Consider the following 20195-nt stretch of genomic DNA (forward strand, 5'->3'; position numbering starts at 1 on the left):
CAGGCTGAAGTTGCCCTTTGGGAAGCTGGGAAGGTGCTCAGAAGTCACACTGTGGGGAAAGAGAAAGAAGTGTTTGCCTCACTTTGCTTTCATTAGGATTCTTGCCAGAAACAACGGGGGACAGGTTGATGACAAAATGGGATTTTCTATTATAAAGATACAGAAGCTTCGTAAGGAATCTAAACACAGGATGTCACTGGGCCTTGGGCACAGACAAGAACCAGTGGGACTTGGAGAACCCAGAAAATCACCTCCTTCCAACTCTTGCTGTTTTGTCCTTCTCTAGCCCTGGAGACTGGCTTTTCCTGCGTCCTAGGGAGCATGGCAGCAAATGGCCTCAGCCAGCAGCTTCCAAGCTTCTTTCTTCCTTTCGAGAGAGAAGCAGAGCCTGAACTCAGAATGAGCCTGGATTCCCTTGGGAGGATTCTGATTGGCTCAGCATGGGGCAGGTGCTCACCTGGGCCCGTCAGTGAGGCCAAGTGGTGCACAATCATGGCTCCCTCTTGGACCAGACAGACAAGGGAGGGAGGAGAGGGCAGCTCATTTCCTTGGGGTTGCACACTCGAACAAAAGCCCCAAGAGAGGAGATCCTGTGCTCTTTCCTCCCTCCTTAATGGAAGAGATCACTCTCTCCCACATGTGGGAATAAACTCAACCCTTATCCAGAAGCCTACCCCATTGCAGCCCGGAGCTGAATTGCTCCTAGCTAGCCCCCTCCCTTCCATCTGCTGCTGAAGATGAAAGCTGAGAGGGTCCCAGAGCCTACCACTCTCTTAACGTCACATCCCTAGCACTTAAGTGAACACTAACAACGTTTACTTAAGTCTAATCTTAGACTAATTTTTCAGGCCGGTCAGTGGGCCTCAGAAGGATTCCTAAGGACCTGCTTCTGAGCCTGTGGTGGGAAAGGCTGATGCAGGGTTCTAAAACCAGAATTTACATGCTGTTTTATGCTTCAGGAGTTTATAGGTTCAAAGCCCAGAAAGGAATTCAGAATCCTTTTCTTTCACTCTTTTTTGTTTGTTTTATTTTTATGCAAAAAGCTTTATTGTTTCCATTTGGTCCAATGCACGGGAGAGGGCTCCAGGATGGTTATAGTGATGCTTAGTGGTTTCAGGGAGAGGCTCAGACAAAAGTCAGACACCAGGGGAGTGCAGAGGGGCCCCGCAAAGACCTCTGGGCTCCAAAGGCTCCTTGCCATGCTTGAGGGTGAGCCTTCCAAAGAGATACTCACCCAGCCCAGCCTGGAGGCCAGGCAGCCTGGGGAGGTGAGTCAGGTGTTGCCCATCTTCCTGATGAGCTTTACCTGCTCGCCCAGAAAGTGGTTCTCCAGGAAGTCACAGAGATGAGGGGCTGTGTGGGTAGAACCCAGGGCATGCAGATCCGAAAGGACCTGGTTCAGGTTCTTCTCCAAGGCCATGGCGGCTTCCATGGCATCCTGAGTTTTGCCCCACTCATCTTGGGAAGGATTCAGCACATCCTGGAAGAAAATGCAGCCACCATGCTGGTTTTGCGTTTTTCAGAGATGCTTGGTGCCCTCGAGCTTCTCCAAGAACAACTCTCAAACTCCCGGAGGAAGAGGTCCAGGCCCTCCAGGGCGGTGGAAATGGCAGCCCAGGGAGAGGTAGGTGCAGGAGCCCCGCAGATGCAGGTCGGCCAGGCGGTTGACGGCAGCCTCTACCTCAGTGGAATAGTTCTGACGAGTTTGGGAGCACGTGGCTGTTGCAATCGGAGTTAAGGTTAACAAAACGGTGTTGGCTGGTCTTGGAGGCTGAGGATGGCTGAGCTGGTTCCGAAGGTGGTGGCTGGAAAAGAGTTTGGGGGGTGGTTGGAGGCTGGAAGAAGGGGCATCCCTGGGTCTGTTCTGTCCAAACACTGTTGAAGCAACAGACGGATCCGGGACGCTGAGGGCGCTGCTACTTTTCTTTTGCTCTTATCAACTAACATTTACTGCACAGTTGCTACGTGCTGTGCCCTGGTCTCGAGGCTTTATGGAGATGACCTCATTTAATCCTCACAACAACCCTAGGGGTATGAACAACCTTTGCCTTGCTTTCAGATGAGGGAACAGATAAAGAGAGGCTGAATCATCCACTCAAGGTCACACAGCCTGTTCCTGGTATAGTCCTAAGTGGACCTGCCCTGGGGTCTGTATTTTTCAGAAACCACCACACAAACAGCCTGAACAGACAGGTCATGCAGGCTTGAGGGAGGGTTTTCCGTAGCCATCACAAGCACGCAGTAATAAATATCTGCTTTTTAAAAATGTTTAATAATTGTCAATCCTGAGCCCTGGCCAGGTAGTTCCATTGGTAAGAGCATTGTCCACATATACCAAGGTTGCATGTTTGATCCTGGTCAGGGCACATACAGAATCAACCAATGAGCCTTGGCCAAGTGGCTCAGTTGGTTGGAGGTGGGAGCATCATCCTGTATACCTCAGGGCATGTATGGGCGGCAACCAATCTCTCCCCCCACCCCCGAACCCCTGTCCCCCTCCTGTCCCTCTCCTCTTCTCCCTCTGCCTCCCCCTCTCCCTCTCTTCCTCTCAAATTAATATATCCTTGGGTGAGGATAAAAAAAAAAAGAATCAACCAATGAATGCATAAATAAGTGGAACAACAAATCGATGTTTCTCTCTCTAAAAAAAAAATCAATAAAAATGTAATAAACTTAAAAAAAGAAAAAGTATGTTCAACCCTGAAATCTGGGCAGTTGGACTTGAAAATTTAATAAATTGTTTGAGTGCTACAGAGACCCAGAGCTGTCAGTCTTTAGAAAATCTTGGCGTTTCCCGGTGGCATCTTCATAGGCCTAACCCTGAAAGAGTAGGAGACCGGGCGCCCTGATAATTGCTGCCGAAAGGGAGGGCTTTGAGGAGAGAAGCTTGACGTAGGATCTGGCCCCATCTAGGTTGATTCAGGGCTGTGTAATCCTGGAAAAGCCACCCAAGCTCTCTGAGTCTTGTTTTTTTTACCTATAAAATGGGGATAAGATTGACAGCCCACTTCCAAGATTATTGGTAGGCTCAGAGACGGTGGTAGAAGCTTGACAACTCCTGATCATTGTCCTGGTGGCAAAAAATGCATTTCCCACCCTGGCCGGTTTAGCTCAGCGGTTAGAGCGTTGGCCCGTGGACCAGAGAGTCCTGGGTTCGGTTCCTGCTAAGGGCACGTACTTCGGTTTCAGTTTGTCCTCGGCCCCAGTTGGGGTTGTGTGGGTGGCTGCCACTCAATGTGTCTCTCTCACATCGATGTTTCTCTCTTTCTCTTCCTCCCTCTCTCCCTCCCGCTCTATCTGAAGATAAATGAAAAAAAAAAAAAGAAATGTGTTTCCCAGTGGGAAGCTCTGGGAAGGCAGTGCTGAATCAGAGGGGCCCCTAAGACTCCAAGTTCAGCACCAATGTGGGGTCATGTGAGGGTCCCCTCTAACCCCACCAGGTGGTTCAATATCCTGTTTCACATCATAGGAGTGACTCTGAATTCCTTCCTGGGCTTTGAACCTAGGGATTCCCCAAGCAGAAAACAGCATGTAAGTTTGGTTTTAGGACCCGCATCAGCCTTTCCCACCACAGGCTCGGAAGCAGGTCCTTAGGATTCCCCTGAGGCCCACTGACCTCCTGAAAAAGGAGTCTCAGGTCAAACCTAAGTAAACGTTGCTAGTCTCAGGTTTTATTGAAAAACATGGGAGCTTCAAGTCACATCATTTTTTGTAAAAATCAGCTTTATTGAAATATAATTTACATGTCATAAAATTATTTAATTTTAAGTATAATTCGATGAGTTATGACAAAGTATATTCTCATATAACCACCACCACAATCATGACACAGAATAATTCTATCACCTTGAAAAATTTCCTCATGTGTCTTCGGTCACTTCTGCCCCCCCAAACCCTGACAACAACTGATCTTCTTCACGTCATTATAGTTTTGTCTTTCTTACATTTCCTATAAATGGAATCATCTAACTTTTTCTGTCTGGGTTTCTTCACTTAAGACTATGTTTTTGAAATTCATCTGTGTTGTTCAATGTATCAAGAGTTCACTTCTTTTTATTACTGAGTAGAATTATATTGTCTGGTTGTTCCACTGTTTGTTAATTCCTGCACCAGCGGAAGAACATTTGAGTTGTTTCCAATTCTGGTGACTGTAATAAAGCTGCTAGGAATGTTCACATACAAATCTTTGTGTGGACAGATGTTTCATTTCTCTTCAGTAAATACCTCTTAGGTAAATGGGACTGCTAGGTCATGGTAAGTATACGTATAACTTTATAAGAAACTGCAGACTGTCTTCCAAAGTAGCTGGACCATTTCAGGTGATCTTTAATCCTAAAAACTTCCGACACTCTGTATCACAACAGGAGTCGAGAAAGATTACTGTCTGGACCACAGCAGAAATAACCACATCAATATCACCCTGATGACAAATTAACTCCTATGACCCTGGAGGTTCCTTATCTGTGCAATGTGAGAGGGAAGCTCTAAACCGGGTCAACTCACCCCTACCCTGTCTCTGATCTTCCGTGATCTTCTGTGCTTCCGTGATCGTCCTGAACTGGGCTCAGGTCAGGGCAGTCTATACATAATGTATGGATTTTCTGGGAATTAAGTTTCCACCCAAAGCAAAAAGCCCGAGCTGCTTGACTTTAAATTAACTATTTATTTGTTTGGCTACAGGATCCTCCATCGAACAATGGGCAAGTCATAATTATAAATGGGCCCAGCAGACAAAGCTGGATCCCTTTTCCTAGCTAGACAATAAACCAGAGAGAGTTCTCAGTTACCCAATCAGTCAGTAAGCGTTTGTCGAGCTGCACCACGAAACCAATATTTCTTGCAACCTCACTGCCCTTGCCTGACCATTACGTGGATATTGTCATTGCTCCTTGACAGATGATTAAATGGAAACTTGGAGATATGAACTCACTTGCCCAAGGCTACCTGGCAGAAGCCAGAAGGGACTCCCAGTTCTTTCTACTGTGCCAGTCCTTCCCTGGGGAACACGGAGGCTAGCCGAGGGGCCAAGGTGAACATGCGTGAAATGAGACGATCCAGTCTTTTACTCAGGGCGTTCCTGAAAACAGTTGAAAAGACTGATACTTGCATAAAACTCTGTTTTTCCCCTAAGAACATTGTTTGAGTTGGGACTTTGTTCCTGATGAAGTGAAGTCATGAAAATCTCTTATAAGCAAAGTTATTATAAGTATAAAGCTTTATGATAATTTATTAGTAAAATTATGCTCAGTCTTTATGAAACAGGCATGAAGACAATGTAGATATTAATTACACAGGGGGCCCTAGTCCGCTGCAGATCTTTTTATGCAACATGAAAAACGTTACTATGTTTTTAATATACAAAACTAAAATGCTAGGAGTGGCAGGTGATGAACATTTCATCAGAAATGCTTTTATTTTTGTTCAGAAGAGCACTGGGAGAAAAATTCTGATGGCTTTGGCCCTTTTATAAAAGCTGGACTGAGATTTTGTTTGCAACCTTATTTCTCTTTGATCAGGTTCTTAATCTCCTTGGAGAGGGTCCACAAATGGGCATCAGGGATCTTTGAACCACCTAACAATGTATGCAACTTGTTTTAAGGGTATTAGTTTTCTGGAATGCCTTCCTTTTATCAGATCCTCAAAGACCTCTGTGATACAGCCACAAGTTTGAATCACTTACTTTTAGTTTTCTGCCGTTGCAAGCAGAGGCATTACAATTACTCCATTGACATTAGAGGAGTCTTTAGAGTTGGAATCATTCTTTTTTTTTTTTTGGTATGTGCCCCTAGTAGGAACTGAACTCGAGACTCTCTGGTCCGCAGGCCGATGCCCCAACCGCTGAGCCGAACAGGCCAGGGCAGGAATCATTCTTTTTAAAAGTAGCCTGGATCTTCTGCTTTTGGCTGTATGATGGACTAGATTCTCCATATAAAACAACTGGATCCTGGGAAAAAATAATTTTAATGTATTATTGGGTGGTGGCAGGAAGTAGGGGAAATCCCCAAGGTCTCTCACCATTAAAGTCAAACAAAAAAATCATAGATGTGAGACTGGAGTAGGGAGCCCCGCCTGGAGCAAAGGAAAGGATGGGCGCCCAGAGGCCAGTGCTCATTTCAGCTGCTGCTGGGAAGCTGCCCTCAGGCCAGGGGCAAGGTGAGGATCAGACTTAAGACTCCACCTTAGCTCAGGTCTCTGAAGGGTTGTGTATTGTCCCTGTCTCCCCTTCCCCAATTTCTGAGGGCTCCTCTGCATTACTGAGGAGAAGCAGAAACATTTCCCAGAATCCTCTGCCTCCACCCCAGGCCACCTTGAAAACTGCTATTCAGTGGAATGTAACCACCTCTTCTCCAGTGAGGTCTGAACCCCAGCTTTGGGTTGGGAAGCCCCCTTCAAAGCCTGTCTTCCAGTCTTATAGTTCTTTTATTATAGCTTAATAATTTCTTATATTAAACATTCTCTGTTTAAATCTATCTCCTGATTGCCTATCCTCAGTCTCTGGAAAGGCCTTCTTGCCTTTTTTTTTTTGGATGTATCAACACACTAGGCATTAAACATTTTATTTTTTTATTATTATTATTATTATTTTTTAATCCTCACCCGAGAATATTTTTCTATTTATCTTCAGATAGAGTGGGAGGGAGGGAGAGGGAGAGAAAGGGAGAGAGAGAAACATCGACATGAGAGGGACACATCGACTGGTTGCCTCCCTTACGACCCCAACCAGGGCCAGGGACGAACTGCAACCGAGGTACGTGCCCTTGGCCAGAATTGAACCCGCAACTCACTGATCTTCGGGCTGAAGAGCTACCACTGAGCCAAACTGACCAGGGAGGCATTAAATATTTTAACGTAGTTTTTAACTTCCGGTCAAGATGGCGGCCTCGCCTCCTCCCACAGCCACATCAAAATTACAACTAAACAACAGAACAACCGTCATTCAGAACCTCCTGACAATGAGCTGAATGGAAGTCCCACAACTACAAAATTAAAGAAGCAGCCACATCACCCTGGCCGGTTTGGCTCAGCGGTTAGAGCGTCAGCCTGCAGTCTGGAGAGACCCGGGTTCGGGTCCCGCTAAGGGCGTGTACCTCGGTTGCAGTTTGTCCCCGGCCCTGTTTGGGTATGCGGGTGGCAGCCACTCGATGTGTCCCTTTCATGTTGATGTTTCTCTCTCTCTCTCTTCCTCTCTACCCCCCTGCTCTGTCTGAACAAAAAATGGGAAAATGTCCTCCAGTGAGGATTAAAAAAAAAGAAGCAGCCACGTGGAGACTGGTAGGAGGGCTGGAGAGGAGGACGGGCTGGTCCCACACCCACGTGTGGCGGATAAAAATCAGGAGGGACACTTCGGCTGCGAAGTGAGGGGTCCCCGTCCCACACCAGGCTCCCACCTCAGGGTTCCAGTGCCAGGAAGAGAAGTCCCCATCACTTCTGGCTGGAAAACCATCAGGAACAGAGGCTGAGGCTTCTGGAGTCCCAGGAAGTTCCTCTTAAAGGGCCTGCTCATGGACTTGCTCCTTCTGAGCTGCAGTGTGGGGGAGGCAGATTGAAAGGCACCAGAGACATAGGGGAAGAACTGAATTGTTCAATATTGGGGCGAGAGCTAGAGGGGCAGCTTTCTCCTGGACTGACTTACTGTGGGAGGCCGTTGATCCTTTGGTGAGTGCTTCCCTGGGGCGGCAGACAGAGGCCATATCTGAGCCTCTAGCAACCTGGCTCACACTGTTTGCCCCGTCCTGGTGATTCCCTGAGGCCCTGCCCCACCCAACCTTTGGGCCCACCCAAGCTGTTTCCAGTGGCTTTACCATAGGATTCTGCTTCAGATTTTCCTAAAATCTCTCAAACAAGCAGTATCTGGTCTCAGTGAGCCCCATGTCTCTTGTTAAGTGGCCCCAGGCCTGGCACTAGAAGCAGCCAGCCTTGGTTCCCAACATGTCTTTTCCTGGACATCTCCAAACCCAGCACAAGAAGCAGCCATCTGCAGATCGCTTTGTAGCTTATGCCTGGTGGCCCCAGGTAGAACACAGGCAGAGGCTGACCTTGCCCCAGAGCCAGCACACCCAGTGGACAGCTTCAGACCACATTGAAACACCACCATCCAACCACCCCCACAAGTGACACACTCATTGAATGGACTCAGTGGGTACTAGAGCCTTGCTGAAGTAAGTCTTGCTCTGTGTGTTGGGCCCCTACATTGCTGATCCTCCAAGAGAGTCAGAGGCCAGTGGTCAGTGGGCACAGCCAGTCCTTGCAGCTGATCAGCCTGAGTAAATCCCCCCCCATTGATGTGCCAACAGCAATCAAGACTCAATTACAACAGAAGGATGTACAGTCCACACTAGGGGTGCACCTTGAGGGCCCAGCTGAGGTGATCAGGGAGGCTGTGCCACTGGATCCTACAGGACACCTACAACAATAGGCCACCCTACGAAGCCTAGGAGACATAGCAACTCTACCTAATACATAGAGAAAAACACCAGGAACCAGCCAAGATGAGGAGATAAAGGAACATGCCCCAAGTGAAAGAACAGAACAAAATTCCAGGAAAAGAACTAAACAAAATGCAGATAAGCAATCAGTCAGATGCAGAATTCAAAACACAGGTTATAACAATGCTCAAAGAACTTAGACCTTAAAAGAACTTAGGGAGACTTTTAAGGAACTTAAGGAGAACTCCAAGGAACTTAGTGAGACAATTAACAACATAAAAAAGGGCTGGTTTGGCTTAGCAGTTAAAGTATCTACCTGAGGACCAATGAATTGTGGGTTCAGTTTGGTCAAGAGTACATACCTTGGTTGTGGTTTTTCCCTGGGCCTGGTCAGGTCATGCAGGAGGAGGCAACCAGTTGATGTGACTCTGTTACATGGATGTTTCTCTCTGTCTCTCTCTCTCCCTCCTTCCCTCCCACTCTATCTGATGCTAAATGGAAAAATATCCTTGGGTGAGGAATAAAAAAACAAAAAATAAAAAGGACCAGTCAGAAATGAAGGATGCACTAACTGAAATAAAAAATAATTTACAGGAACTCAATAGTAGAGTAAGTGAAGCCAAGAAGCAAACCATCGAATTGGAAAATAAGGAAGCAAAAAACACCCAATCAGAACAGCAAAAAGAAAAAAGAATCCACAAAAAAGGGGACAGTGTAAGGAGCCTCTGGGACAACTTCAAGTGTACCAACATTCACATCATGGGGGTGCCAGAAGGAGAAGAGAGAGAGCAAGAAATTGAAAACCTATTTGATAAAATAATGACAGAAAACTTCCCTAACTTGGTGAAGGAAACAGACACACAAGTCCAGGAAGCACAGAGAGTCCTAAGCAAGATGAACCCAAAGAGGTCCACACCAAGACACATCATCATCAAAATGACAAAAGTTAAAGACAAAAAGAGAATCTTAAAAGCAACAAGAGAAAAACAGTTTGTTATCTACAAAGGAGCTCCTATAAGACTGTCAGCTGATTTCTCAAAAGAGACTTTGCAGGCCAGAAAGGAGTGGCAAGAGATACTCAAAGTGATGAAAAGCAAGAACCTACAACTAAGATTACTCTATCCTACATAGCTATCATTTAGAATCGATGGACATATAAAGAGTGTCCCAGAGAAGAAAAAGCTAAAGGAGTTCATCACCATCAAACCAGAATTATATGAAATGTTGAAAGGTCTTCTTGAAGGAGAACAAAAATATGAACAATAAAATAGCAATAAGTGTGTATCCATCAACAATTGAATCTACAAACAAAATGAACATGTAGAATAGAAACAGACTCATAGATACAGAGAACTTTTTATTGTTTGCCAAATGGGAGGTGGCTGGGGGGATGGGTGAAGAAGATGAAGGGATTAAGAAGTACAAATTGGTTGTTAGACTGATGAACCTCAAAGGGAAGGGGGGGGAGGGTAGGAAGAGATAAACCAAAGAACTTATATGAATATATGCATAGCCAATGGACATAGACAATAGTGTGGGGAAGGCAGGAAGGGGGTGGGATTGGGTCAATGGGGGAAAAAAGGGGGGACAGCTGTAATACATTCAACAATAAAGATAAGTTAAAAAAAAATTTTTTTTTTAAGTAGCCTGTAGTTGCCCACTTTCACCACTACATGGCAGGCTAGTCCCTCCGTAAAGTAACTCCTGGAAGGGAGGAAAAGACTGATGAAAATGGAAATGTACTAGTGGCAGCATTCTAGTAGCATTCAATTTCTCCCATAGGAACACGTATAAAACAGGGCTTTGTGTTCTTTTTTCTTTTTTAATCCTCACCCGAGGATATCAGATAGAGTGGGAAGGAGAGAGAGAAAGAGAGAAACATCAACTGGTTGCCTCCCACACAACCCGGAATCAAACCCGAGACTCACTGGTCCATGGGTTGATGTTCTAACCACTGAGCAAAACCGGCCAGAGCAGGGCTTTGTGTTCTTAGAATGCTTACCTGCATAACCGGGAAAGTTCAGGTACACATTACTCTGGCATGGATTCTGAAGCCATGTGGCCAGGTATCCCCTCCCAACCCCATTCTTTCTGTCTGGTAATGTAACCATTTTTGCAAACTTAGAAGGGTATCTGCTTGGCCAGCAGGTGTGGCTCAGTGGTTGAGCATCGGCCCATGCACCAAGAGGTTGCCAATTCGGTTCCTGGTCAGGGCACATGCCCAGGTTGTGGGCCTGATCCCCAGTGCGGGGCATGCAGGAGGCGGCTAATTGATGTTCTCTTTTATCGATGTTTCTATCTCGCTCTCCTCTACCTTCCTCTCTCTAAAATCAATAAAGAAGAAAAAGTGTATCTGCTTGAATGTTGATTTTTATTTCTCAGAGTTTCCCAATTATTTCCCAAGTTGTTCATTCCTTAAATTAACAACAAGGAGCATGAGGTTGGTTACTTGTCCTCCCTCATGGCAATCGACACATCTGACTTCCCCTGGCATGCTCATTCATTTGGGGCCATGTTTCTCAGCACTAGCATTAGAACCAGTTTAATGAATGTCTGGATGAATGACACTGCTATAATATATAACGGAATATTTAAAATCTAATAACATTTATGTTAAAATAGTAACACACTAGTCATCAAAATCACTCACAGAGTCCCGCCGGCGTGGCTCAGTGGATCGAGCGTCCTCCCATGGACTGAGAGGTCCCCGTTCAATTCCCAGTCAGGGCACATGCCTGGGTTTCAGGTTCGATCCCCAATGGGGGGCAGCCGATCAATGTTTCTCTCTCACATCATATTTTAAAAAATCACGGAAATTCTGGTGCCAAATTGCTTGTTAATGCCATGTGATTGACAAATGTTGGTAACTATTTCTGTTTAGCAGCCAATGTTAAGCCACCAAGTGTCAACAGCATCAACAGCACTCCAGTCACAACCTTGCGCTTTCGTTCTCTAGACCCGCCCTGTCCACTACATTAGCCACTCACCACGTGGCAATTTATTTATTTAATCCTCACCCAGGACATTTTTCTGTTTATCTTCAGATAGAATGGAGGGAGGGCAAGAGAGGACGAGGGAGGGCAAGAGAGGACGAGAGAGGGCAAGAGAGGATGAGAAAGGGCAAGAGATTGACGTGAGAGGGCAAGAGATTGACGTGAGAGGACAAGAGATTGACGTGAGAGGAACGCATCCACCGGTTGCCTCCGGCACCACCTGGACCAGGGCCCAGCCCCTGAGGTACGTGCCCCTTGACCGGAATCCAACCCTCAGTCCTTGGTCCTCCCGCCCATGCTCTAACCTCGGGGCCAAACTGGCCAGGGCACTTGCGGCGATTTAACTGGAATGAGATGTGCTGTAAGTCTTAGTATATATAGGTCTCAATAATTGTTAATATTGATTACATGTTAAAATGATAATATTTTAGTATAAGTTAAAATTAACTTCACCTGTTTCTTTTTACCGTTTTTGTTTTTTTTTACTTGAAAAACAAAAATGACATACGTAGCTCATATGCGTCACTCACATTTTATTTCTATCGGACAGCATTGCTCTCTAGATGTTATCTCCAATGTTTGGGACACGATACCTGCTCACGAGCTGGCTTCATGGGTGTGTGCCCAGGACAGTCTCACAGGGTCCCATCTTCAGAAGAGCCTCGCATTTTAATGCTCTGCTGTCATTGCCTTGACATTTAAAATTTTATCTTTGAATTTGAGTTTTAGAGATGAAGTCTCATAGTACTCTAGAGCATACACCAGGGGCTTGGCTAAGGCGCTGTCCTGCCTCCTAGAGATGGCTCCCTAGCCTCCGATGTCCCTGTCCCTGCCCTGCGACTGCTACTACCTTCTGTCCCCGACAGGGGGCTGGGCGCGGTCAAGGGGAGGGTCAATGTGGGCTCTGGTGGTGGCCAACCCTGACCCCGGCTGGTAGAGCAGGGTCTCTCGCCCACCCAGATCCAGGTCCAGAGCGTGACTGGCACACTGAACTGGCAATATGGTCAGGGATCGCCGGTCTGTCCTGGTTTGGGCGGCGGACTTGGGCAGGAGGGACACCTGGCCTGACTTCTCTAGACCGAGCCCGCCAAAGCACGTCACCGTGGGCCGGTGGCGCCCAAAACCCAGCAGTGTGCACGCCTGAGCTCGCTCGCTCGCGCACCTCACGTGGAGAGATCCCCACCCGGGAGGTGTGCGTGAGGTGTGCCAGAAGGGGCTCCACTCGCTCTGAGACTGCGCGCAGGGGTGTGCGCCCTAGTCTGGCTGCAAGCTTGGGGCAGGGGTATGGGGGTCTTCTCTTCCTCTTTCCAACCTTCGTCAGTCTTTCTTGTGTTTGTCTTTTCCGGACTTTTCAAGGCACCTTCTGGGGACAAGCCATAGCACACAAAAGGTGTAATTTTGATAATTCCACATGTAAGTTAAATACTATGATATTTATATTTAAAACTTGGATTGCACAATATAAAGATGAATGATTAAATTCATGCTAGCCCTGCCTTGGTAGCTCAGTTGGTCGGCAGGTCCTCCTGATCCACCAAGGTTGTGGTTGGATCCTGGTCAGGGCACATACAAGAATCAACCAATAAATGCACAAATAAGTGGAACAACGAATCAGTGTCTCTCTCTCTTGCTCTCACTCTTCCTCTTTCTTTCTAAAATAAAAAAATGAATACAATTTAAAAAAATCATGCTAATAATTTAAAATTTTTAATTTTTCTTTATTTAGACATTAAGTAGCAAATAGAAATCAAGAGAAATCGCTGGAAGAAAGGAAAAAGCTTTTTCCTGCTTTTTGAACAAGGGGCCCTGTATTTTTATTTTGCACTGGGTCCACAGTGCAAAATAATCTTCCATAATCTAAATTTCAAGCATCCCAGGCTCTGACCACTCCTCCGGCACCCCAAGCCCAACAACTGATTCCAGTGGGACCTACAACTGATTGATCTTACCACCTTTGCCCTGTCCTTTGCTCCCTCCCTTTCTGCTTCCCTCCTTACCCAGCTTTAATGTCATTGCTCACTGTTACAGTCACTCCTGTGAATATACCCTGAACTCCCATGTCTCCCTTTATAATTCTCATCTGATAAAAGTAAATTCCAACAAGACCCACCTCCCTGCCCTACGTGACCTCTCATTCTTCTCTAGGCAGCCCTGGGTTCCCCAGGGTGCCAGCCCCTTTTGTGTCTCTGTTTTAGTCGTATTTGCTGAGGCGCTATTGGCCAGAGCAAGTCACATGGCCAAGCCCAGACTCAAAGGGTGGAGAAACAGACCCTGCCTCTTGATGGGAGAAGCCGCCCTCACTTTACAAAAGGTCTCTTGTTCAGGTATGGAAAAAACATTGTGGCCATTTTCCCCCCAATTTGCCACAAACCTTAAAAGGAAGGAAAGTGGATGGATCTTAATTTTTTTCACTTTCCAGGAGACATCTTAGTTTCTGCAAATCTGACTAAGATTTTCTCAGCAACCTGGGTTATTAGGAAATTGGAAGAAAAGAGGCAACTTTGTCAAGTCATTAAATTCTCCAGAATGATGATGATCTGATCACCATACATAACTGAAAGGGACTACTTTAAAAACAAGCACTAAATATCTATTGAGTACAATGTTTTACATGGATTAAAATACTTGTTTCCCATAACAACATTATGAGGTAGATGGTATACATCCCATTCAATAGATGAGGAAGTAGAGTCACAAAATAGGTAAAATATTTGTATAAAGTCACACAGCTACGAAGTGGCAGAATTCAGATTTGAACCCAGGTCCATTTAAAGCCAGAGCCTGGAACCTATTTCTATGCTGTCTCCTAAAGTAAGTGGTTCTTTCTAACATAAGGAAGACTTGCTTCAGGTGACCTAAGTGTGGCCGATAACTACTGTTTTACAAGAAATTTGCATTCTATAACTTTATTACATATCGACTACATAGGCATTTAACAAAAAACTATAAACTTAATTTTATGTATTAAACTCCATTAAGTCAGAAAGAAATGCTATGTAATATAATAGCATAGTAGTGTTAAACCCTGGATTAGTTTGTAAAGGACATACATTTGTATACCACCACTTAATTTACTTTTTAATATTCAAAGAAAGTTTATACTAAACTGTATTTTTTTGGATGGATAGGACATGCACATAGTATACAATTAAAAAGGTACATGATGGTGGAGAAGAGTTTGGTGGTTTTCCTCAATAAGTTAAACATAGAATTACCATTTGACCCACCAATTCTACTGCTAGGTGTATACCCAAAATAATTTAAAAAAGGTGTTCAAACAAAAACTTGTACATGAATGTTCATAGCAGCTTTATTTGCAGTAGCCAAACAGATGAATGGATAAGCAATTGTGTGCAATTCCACATAATGGAATATTATTTTAATTATAAAAAGTAATGAAGCACTGCCCTGGCCTATTTGGCTCAGTGGTCGGAGCGTTGGCCGGTGGCCAATTCTCACTCAAGGGCATGTACCTGTGTTTTGGGTTCAATCCCCAGCCCATGCTGGGGTCCTGCAGGAGGCAGCCAATCAATATGTTTCTCTCACATCAATGTTTCTCTCTCTTTCTCCCCCACTCCCTTCCATTCTATCTAAAAATCAATGGAAAAATGTCCTTAGGTGAAGATTAACAAAAACAAACAAACAAAAAATAATGAAGTACTGCCCTTACTGGGTGGCCTAGTTGGTTGGAGCATTGCCCCATACACCAAAAGGTTGCAAGTTCAATTCCTAGTCAGGGTGCATACCTAGGTTGCATGTTCAAGGCAACTGATCAATGTTTCTCTCTCACATCAATGTCTCTGTCTCTCTCTCTAAAATCAATAAAAATATATGCTTGGGTGAGAATTAAAGAAAAAGTAATAAACTATTGCTACCTAGTATAACATCGATGAATCTTGAAAACGTTATGCTAAATGAAAGAAGCTGGTCACGAGGTACTATATATCATATGTTTTCATTTACATAAAATATTCAGAATAGACAAATCCATGGGATAGAGAGCAGGTTGGTGGTCTCCAGTGGCTAGGGGGCACGGGGAGCTGGGGAGTGACTGCTTAAAGGTTTGGGGTTTTCATCTAGGGAAATGAAGAAGTTCTGGAACTAGGCAGTGGTGAGGTTGCACAACACTGAATGTACTTAACACCACTGAATCGTACACTTTAAAATCATTACAATGTCAAATTTAATGTTATATGTATTTTACCACAAGGAATCCCCAAAAGGTTATACAAAAATATACAGTGAAAAGTAAATCTCAGAGGGAGGGGCCGCTGCCTCTCCCCAGAGCCCTGGGAAGGAGCAAGATGACCACTGTCTTGTGTGGCCGCAACTCAGCAAAAGCTCTGAGCCCCCTCCAAATCCTGAGTGTCCCCACACAGTTCCACTCTAGTCTGCCCTCCCTCTGCCGGAGCCCAAGGAAACTACTAAACGTCCTGTGGAAGCGAAGTAGAATTTCATAAGAACTTAATGGATGGAGAAGAGAAAACCTATGGTGGCCGTGAAGGCCCTGATGCCATGTATGTCAAATTGATATCTTCAGATGGTCATGAATTTATTGTAAAAAGAGAACATGCACTGACATCAGGAACAATAAAAGCCATGTTGAGTGGCCCAGGTCAGTTTGCTGAGAACGAAACTAATGAAGTCAATTTTAGAGAGATCTCTTCACATGTGCTATCAAAAGTATGCATGGCCCTGGCCGGTTTGGCTCAGTGGTTAGAGTGTCGGCCTGCGGTCCAGAGAGACCCGGGTTCGGTTCCCGCTAAGGGTGCGTACTTCGGTTGCAGTTTGTCCCCGGCCCTGGTCGGTTGTGTGGGTGGCAGCCACTCAATGTGTTCCTTTCACATCGATGTTTCTCTCTCTCTCTCTCTCTGTTCCTCTCTCTCCCTCCCACTCTACCTGAACAAAAAATGGAAAAATGTCCTTGGGTGAGGATAAAAAAAAAAAGTATGCATGTATTTTACTTACAAGGTTCGCTACACTAACAGCTCCACGGAGATTCCTGAATTCCCAATTGCACCTGAAATTCCACTGGAACTGCTGATGGCTGCGAACTTCCTAGATTGTTAACTAAAATAAATTATAATAATAATAAAAAAAGTAAATCTCCCTCACATCTGCTTTCCGACACCCAGTTTACCTCCCCAGAAGCAACTACTGTTTTCAGCTTTTCTATCTGTACAGACAAATTCTGTGCATCTACAAGCAAATATATTTGTATTTAGTTTAATACCCTAAATCAGGGATTACAAAACTATGACCCATGAACCAAATCTATCCCAACACCTATTTTTCTATAGCCTGCAAATTTCAACTTTTAATTGTGCTAAAATATACATAACATAAAATTTACCACCTTAACCTCAGTAACATTAAGTGTATCCATGTTGTTGTGCAACCAATGCCCAGAACTTTTTCATTTACAAAACAAAAAACTATACCCACTAAACACCAACTCCCCATTTCTTCCTCTCCCCACCCCCGGGTAACCACCATTCTACCATTTGTTTCTGTGAGTTTGGCTGATACCATACAGTATTTATCTTTTCATGACTGGTGATTTCACTTAGCATAATGTTCTCAAGGTTCATCCATGTTGTAGAATGTGACAGAATTTCTTTCCTTGTTAAGATTGAGTCATGTTCCATTGTATGTGTATACCACATTTTGCTTATCTGTTCATCCATCAATGGACACTTTGGCTGCTTCCACCTTTTGGCTATTGTGAAGAATGCTGCTACGAACATGGGTGTGCAAATATCTCTGTCCAATTTTTTCTAAAATAAAAAGACCTGCAATTAATATTTTTGTACATGTATTACTTTGTACATGTCTGACTGTAATTGTAGGATAAATTTCTAAAAATAAAATTGTTGGGTTAAAAAAATGTGCATTTTATAATTTGTTTTATATTGCCAAATTGTGATTCATAGAGGCTTGGCCATTTTATACAGTTTCACCAACACTGTATGCTTTCAAACTTTTTTATCTTTGACAATATGATAGATTAAAAATGGCATTCCCACCAATAAGAATGAATGGAAACGTGAAATTTGTTTAAATTCACAAGTTTGAATTGATACAATAAAAACCCTCCAAAATCTTCAATGTTTGCTTCTGGAGGATGCTAAGGAAACAATTCACTATTTGGAAAACAAATTGGAAAACAAAAGAAAAGAATCAATTATGACCTGCCTTTTGTATTTTAGCTATTTCTCAGGATAGCCAAATAGTTGATGAGAAGGAGCTTCTCTCTTTTTTTTAGTTTTTATCCTCACCATAGGACATTTTTGCCTTTATCTTCAGACAGAGTAGGAGGGAGGGAGGGAGGAAGAGAGAGAGAGAAACATTGGTGCGAGAGACACAGTGAGTGGTTGCCACACACATGACCCTAACTGGGGCCAGGGACAAACTGCAACTGAGGTACATGCCCTTAGCGGGAACTGAACCCAGGACTCTGGTCTGCAGGTCAACGCTCTATCTAACTCTAAGCCAAACTGGCCAGGGCAGGAGCTTCTCTTTATAAAACTATTCTTGTTATTAAATAAAGAAGGAATTATGCAACCACTGAGGAAATCATGGGTGTTGGCTATGATCATTAATGGTTGCAAAAGACAGACAGAGACAAAGTGGAAAAGATTAACTAGACATCCTATGTCTCCTGATAAGAGACCACTGCACCACATCTGAACTGTTCTCTCCTAAATAGGCACACCCAGATCTAACTGCAAACTATCAAGTTACAAAAAATGTAGGAATGAAAAAGACATGTTAAACAACATCTCAAGAGGATGCAATCAGCTAAGTCCAGACTATAGGGCACTACAGGACAAGTGAACCAATTTCTTCAATAATATCTTAAAAGAAAAAAGTAGGCTCTGACCAGGTGGCTCAGTTGGTTACAGTCATCCCCATATGCCATTCCTGGTCAGGGCACATGCAAGTATCAACCACTGAATGCATAAATAAGTGGAACAACAAATTGATGTCTCTCTCTCTCTCAAAAACCAGTAAATAATAAATTAAAAAGAAAAAACTAAAAATGGAGGAGGGACAGTGAATATCTATAATAAATTTAGGGTATACAGCAACCAAACGCAATATATGGGCCTTATTTAAATCTTGATTCAAACAAAAAAAATGTGCTATTTTTATGAGACAGTTGGGAATTTGACCTCTGGATATTTAACAATATGAAGGAGTTATTGTTAATTTTTAAAGATATTATGCTAATATGATATTTATAATATATTTTAGATACGGTGGTATTATTTTTTAGACTTATAGTATTATGGTTAGGTTAAAAATCTTATCTTTAAAGATATTATGAAAATAATCATTGGCAAAATGATACAGTGTCTGAGATTTACTTCTAAAGAATACAATGGGAGTGTGCGTGGGATGGGCTTTGGATGAACCAAGATAGATTATGAGTTTATCAGTGATGCATACTCTGCAGTTCTCTCTCCTTTTATGTTTTATTAATTTATTTATTTTTATCTTTATTGTTGAATGTATTACAGATGTTCCTCATTTTCCCCCCATTGTCCCCCTCCTCCCTACTCCCGCCCCCCTCCTGCCTTTCCCCACATTGTTGTCTGTGTCCATTGGTTATGCATATATGCAAATAAGTTCTTTGGTTTATTTCTTCCCACCCTCTAACCCCCCTTCCCTTTGAGGTTTGTCAGTCTAGCAACCAATTTGTACTTCTTAATCCCTTCACCTTTTTCACCCATTCCCCCAACCCCCCTCCCATCTGGCAACCAACAAAATGTTCTCTATATCTATGATAATGTTTCTGTTCTGCTTGTTCATTTTATTTGTAGATTCAATTGTCGATAGATATGTATTCATTGCCATTTTGTTTGTTCATATTTTTAATCTTTTTCTTCAAGAAGACCCTTCAACATTTCATATAATAATGGTTTGGTGGTGATGAACTCCTTTAGCTTTTCCTTGTCTGGGAAAGTCTTTATATGGTCATTGATTCTAAATGAAAGCTTTGCAGGATAGAGTAATCTTGGTTGTAGGTTCTTGCTTTTCATCACTCTGAATATTTCTTGCCACTCCCTTCTGGCCTGCAAAGTTTCTTTTTGAGAAATCAGCTGACAGTCTTATGAGAACTCCCTTGTAGGTAACTAACTGCTTTTCTCTTGCTGCTTTTAAGATTCTTTGTCTTGAACCTTTTGCATTTTGATGATGATGTGTCTTGGTGTGGGCCTCTTGGGGTTCATCTTGTTTGGGACTCTGTGTGCTTCCTGGACTTGTATGTCTGTTTCCTTCACCAAGTTAGGGAAGTTTTCTGCCATTATTGTTTCAAATAGGTTTTCTATATCTTGTTCTCTCTCTTCTCCTTCTGGCACCCCCCAAGATGCGAATGTTGACATGCTTGAAGTTGTCCCAGAGGCTTCTTACACTATCCTCATTTTTTTGGATTCCTTTTTCTTTTTGCTGTTCTGATTGGGTGTTTTTTGCTTCCTTATATTCCAAATGGATGGTTTGCTTCTTGGCTTTACCTACTCTACTTTGAATCTGTGTAAATTATTCTTTATTTCAGTTAGTGCCTCCTTCATTTCTGACTGTGCCTCCTTCATTTCTGACTGTGCATCCTTCATTTCTGACTGGTCTTTTTTTATGCTCTTGAGGCCCTCACTAAGTTCGCTAAGGTTCTCACTAAGTTCATTGAGCATCCTTATAAGCGGTATTTTGAACTTAGCATCTGTTAGGTTGCTTATCTCCATTTCGCTTAATTCTTTTCCTGGGGTTTTCTTCTGTT

The 20195-nt window shown here is 43.7% G+C and overlaps 1 protein-coding gene and 1 pseudogene across 1 annotated transcript; one reads left to right on the plus strand and one right to left on the minus strand.

Moving 5' to 3' along the window:
* Positions 1 to 1136: 1136 nt before the first annotated feature.
* On the minus strand, positions 1137 to 7691 carry LOC118623284 (annotated as a pseudogene).
* Positions 7692 to 15886: 8195 nt separating this feature from the next.
* Positions 15887 to 16489, plus strand: LOC118642665 (elongin-C-like). Its single transcript, XM_036280568.1, has 2 exons — positions 15887 to 16102; positions 16367 to 16489. The coding sequence occupies exons 1-2, from the start codon at positions 15887 to 15889 to the stop codon at positions 16487 to 16489; spliced, it is 339 nt and encodes a 112-aa protein (XP_036136461.1).
* The last annotated feature ends 3706 nt before the right edge of the window (positions 16490 to 20195 follow it).

The sequence above is a fragment of the Molossus molossus genome, unplaced genomic scaffold (genome assembly GCF_014108415.1).
Source record: "Molossus molossus isolate mMolMol1 unplaced genomic scaffold, mMolMol1.p scaffold_m16_p_1, whole genome shotgun sequence".
NCBI classification, from domain to species: Eukaryota; Metazoa; Chordata; class Mammalia; order Chiroptera; family Molossidae; genus Molossus; species Molossus molossus.

Excerpts from the sequence above, each read along its gene's own strand:
- LOC118642665 (XM_036280568.1), top strand. The coding sequence starts at position 15,887 with ATGGATGGAGAAGAGAAAACCTATGGTGGCCGTGAAGGCCCTGATGCC. Across the intron at positions 16,103-16,366 it reads CTTCACATGTGCTATCAAAA|GTATGCATGTATTTTACTTA; the intron begins GTATGCATGGCC and ends TAAAAAAAAAAA.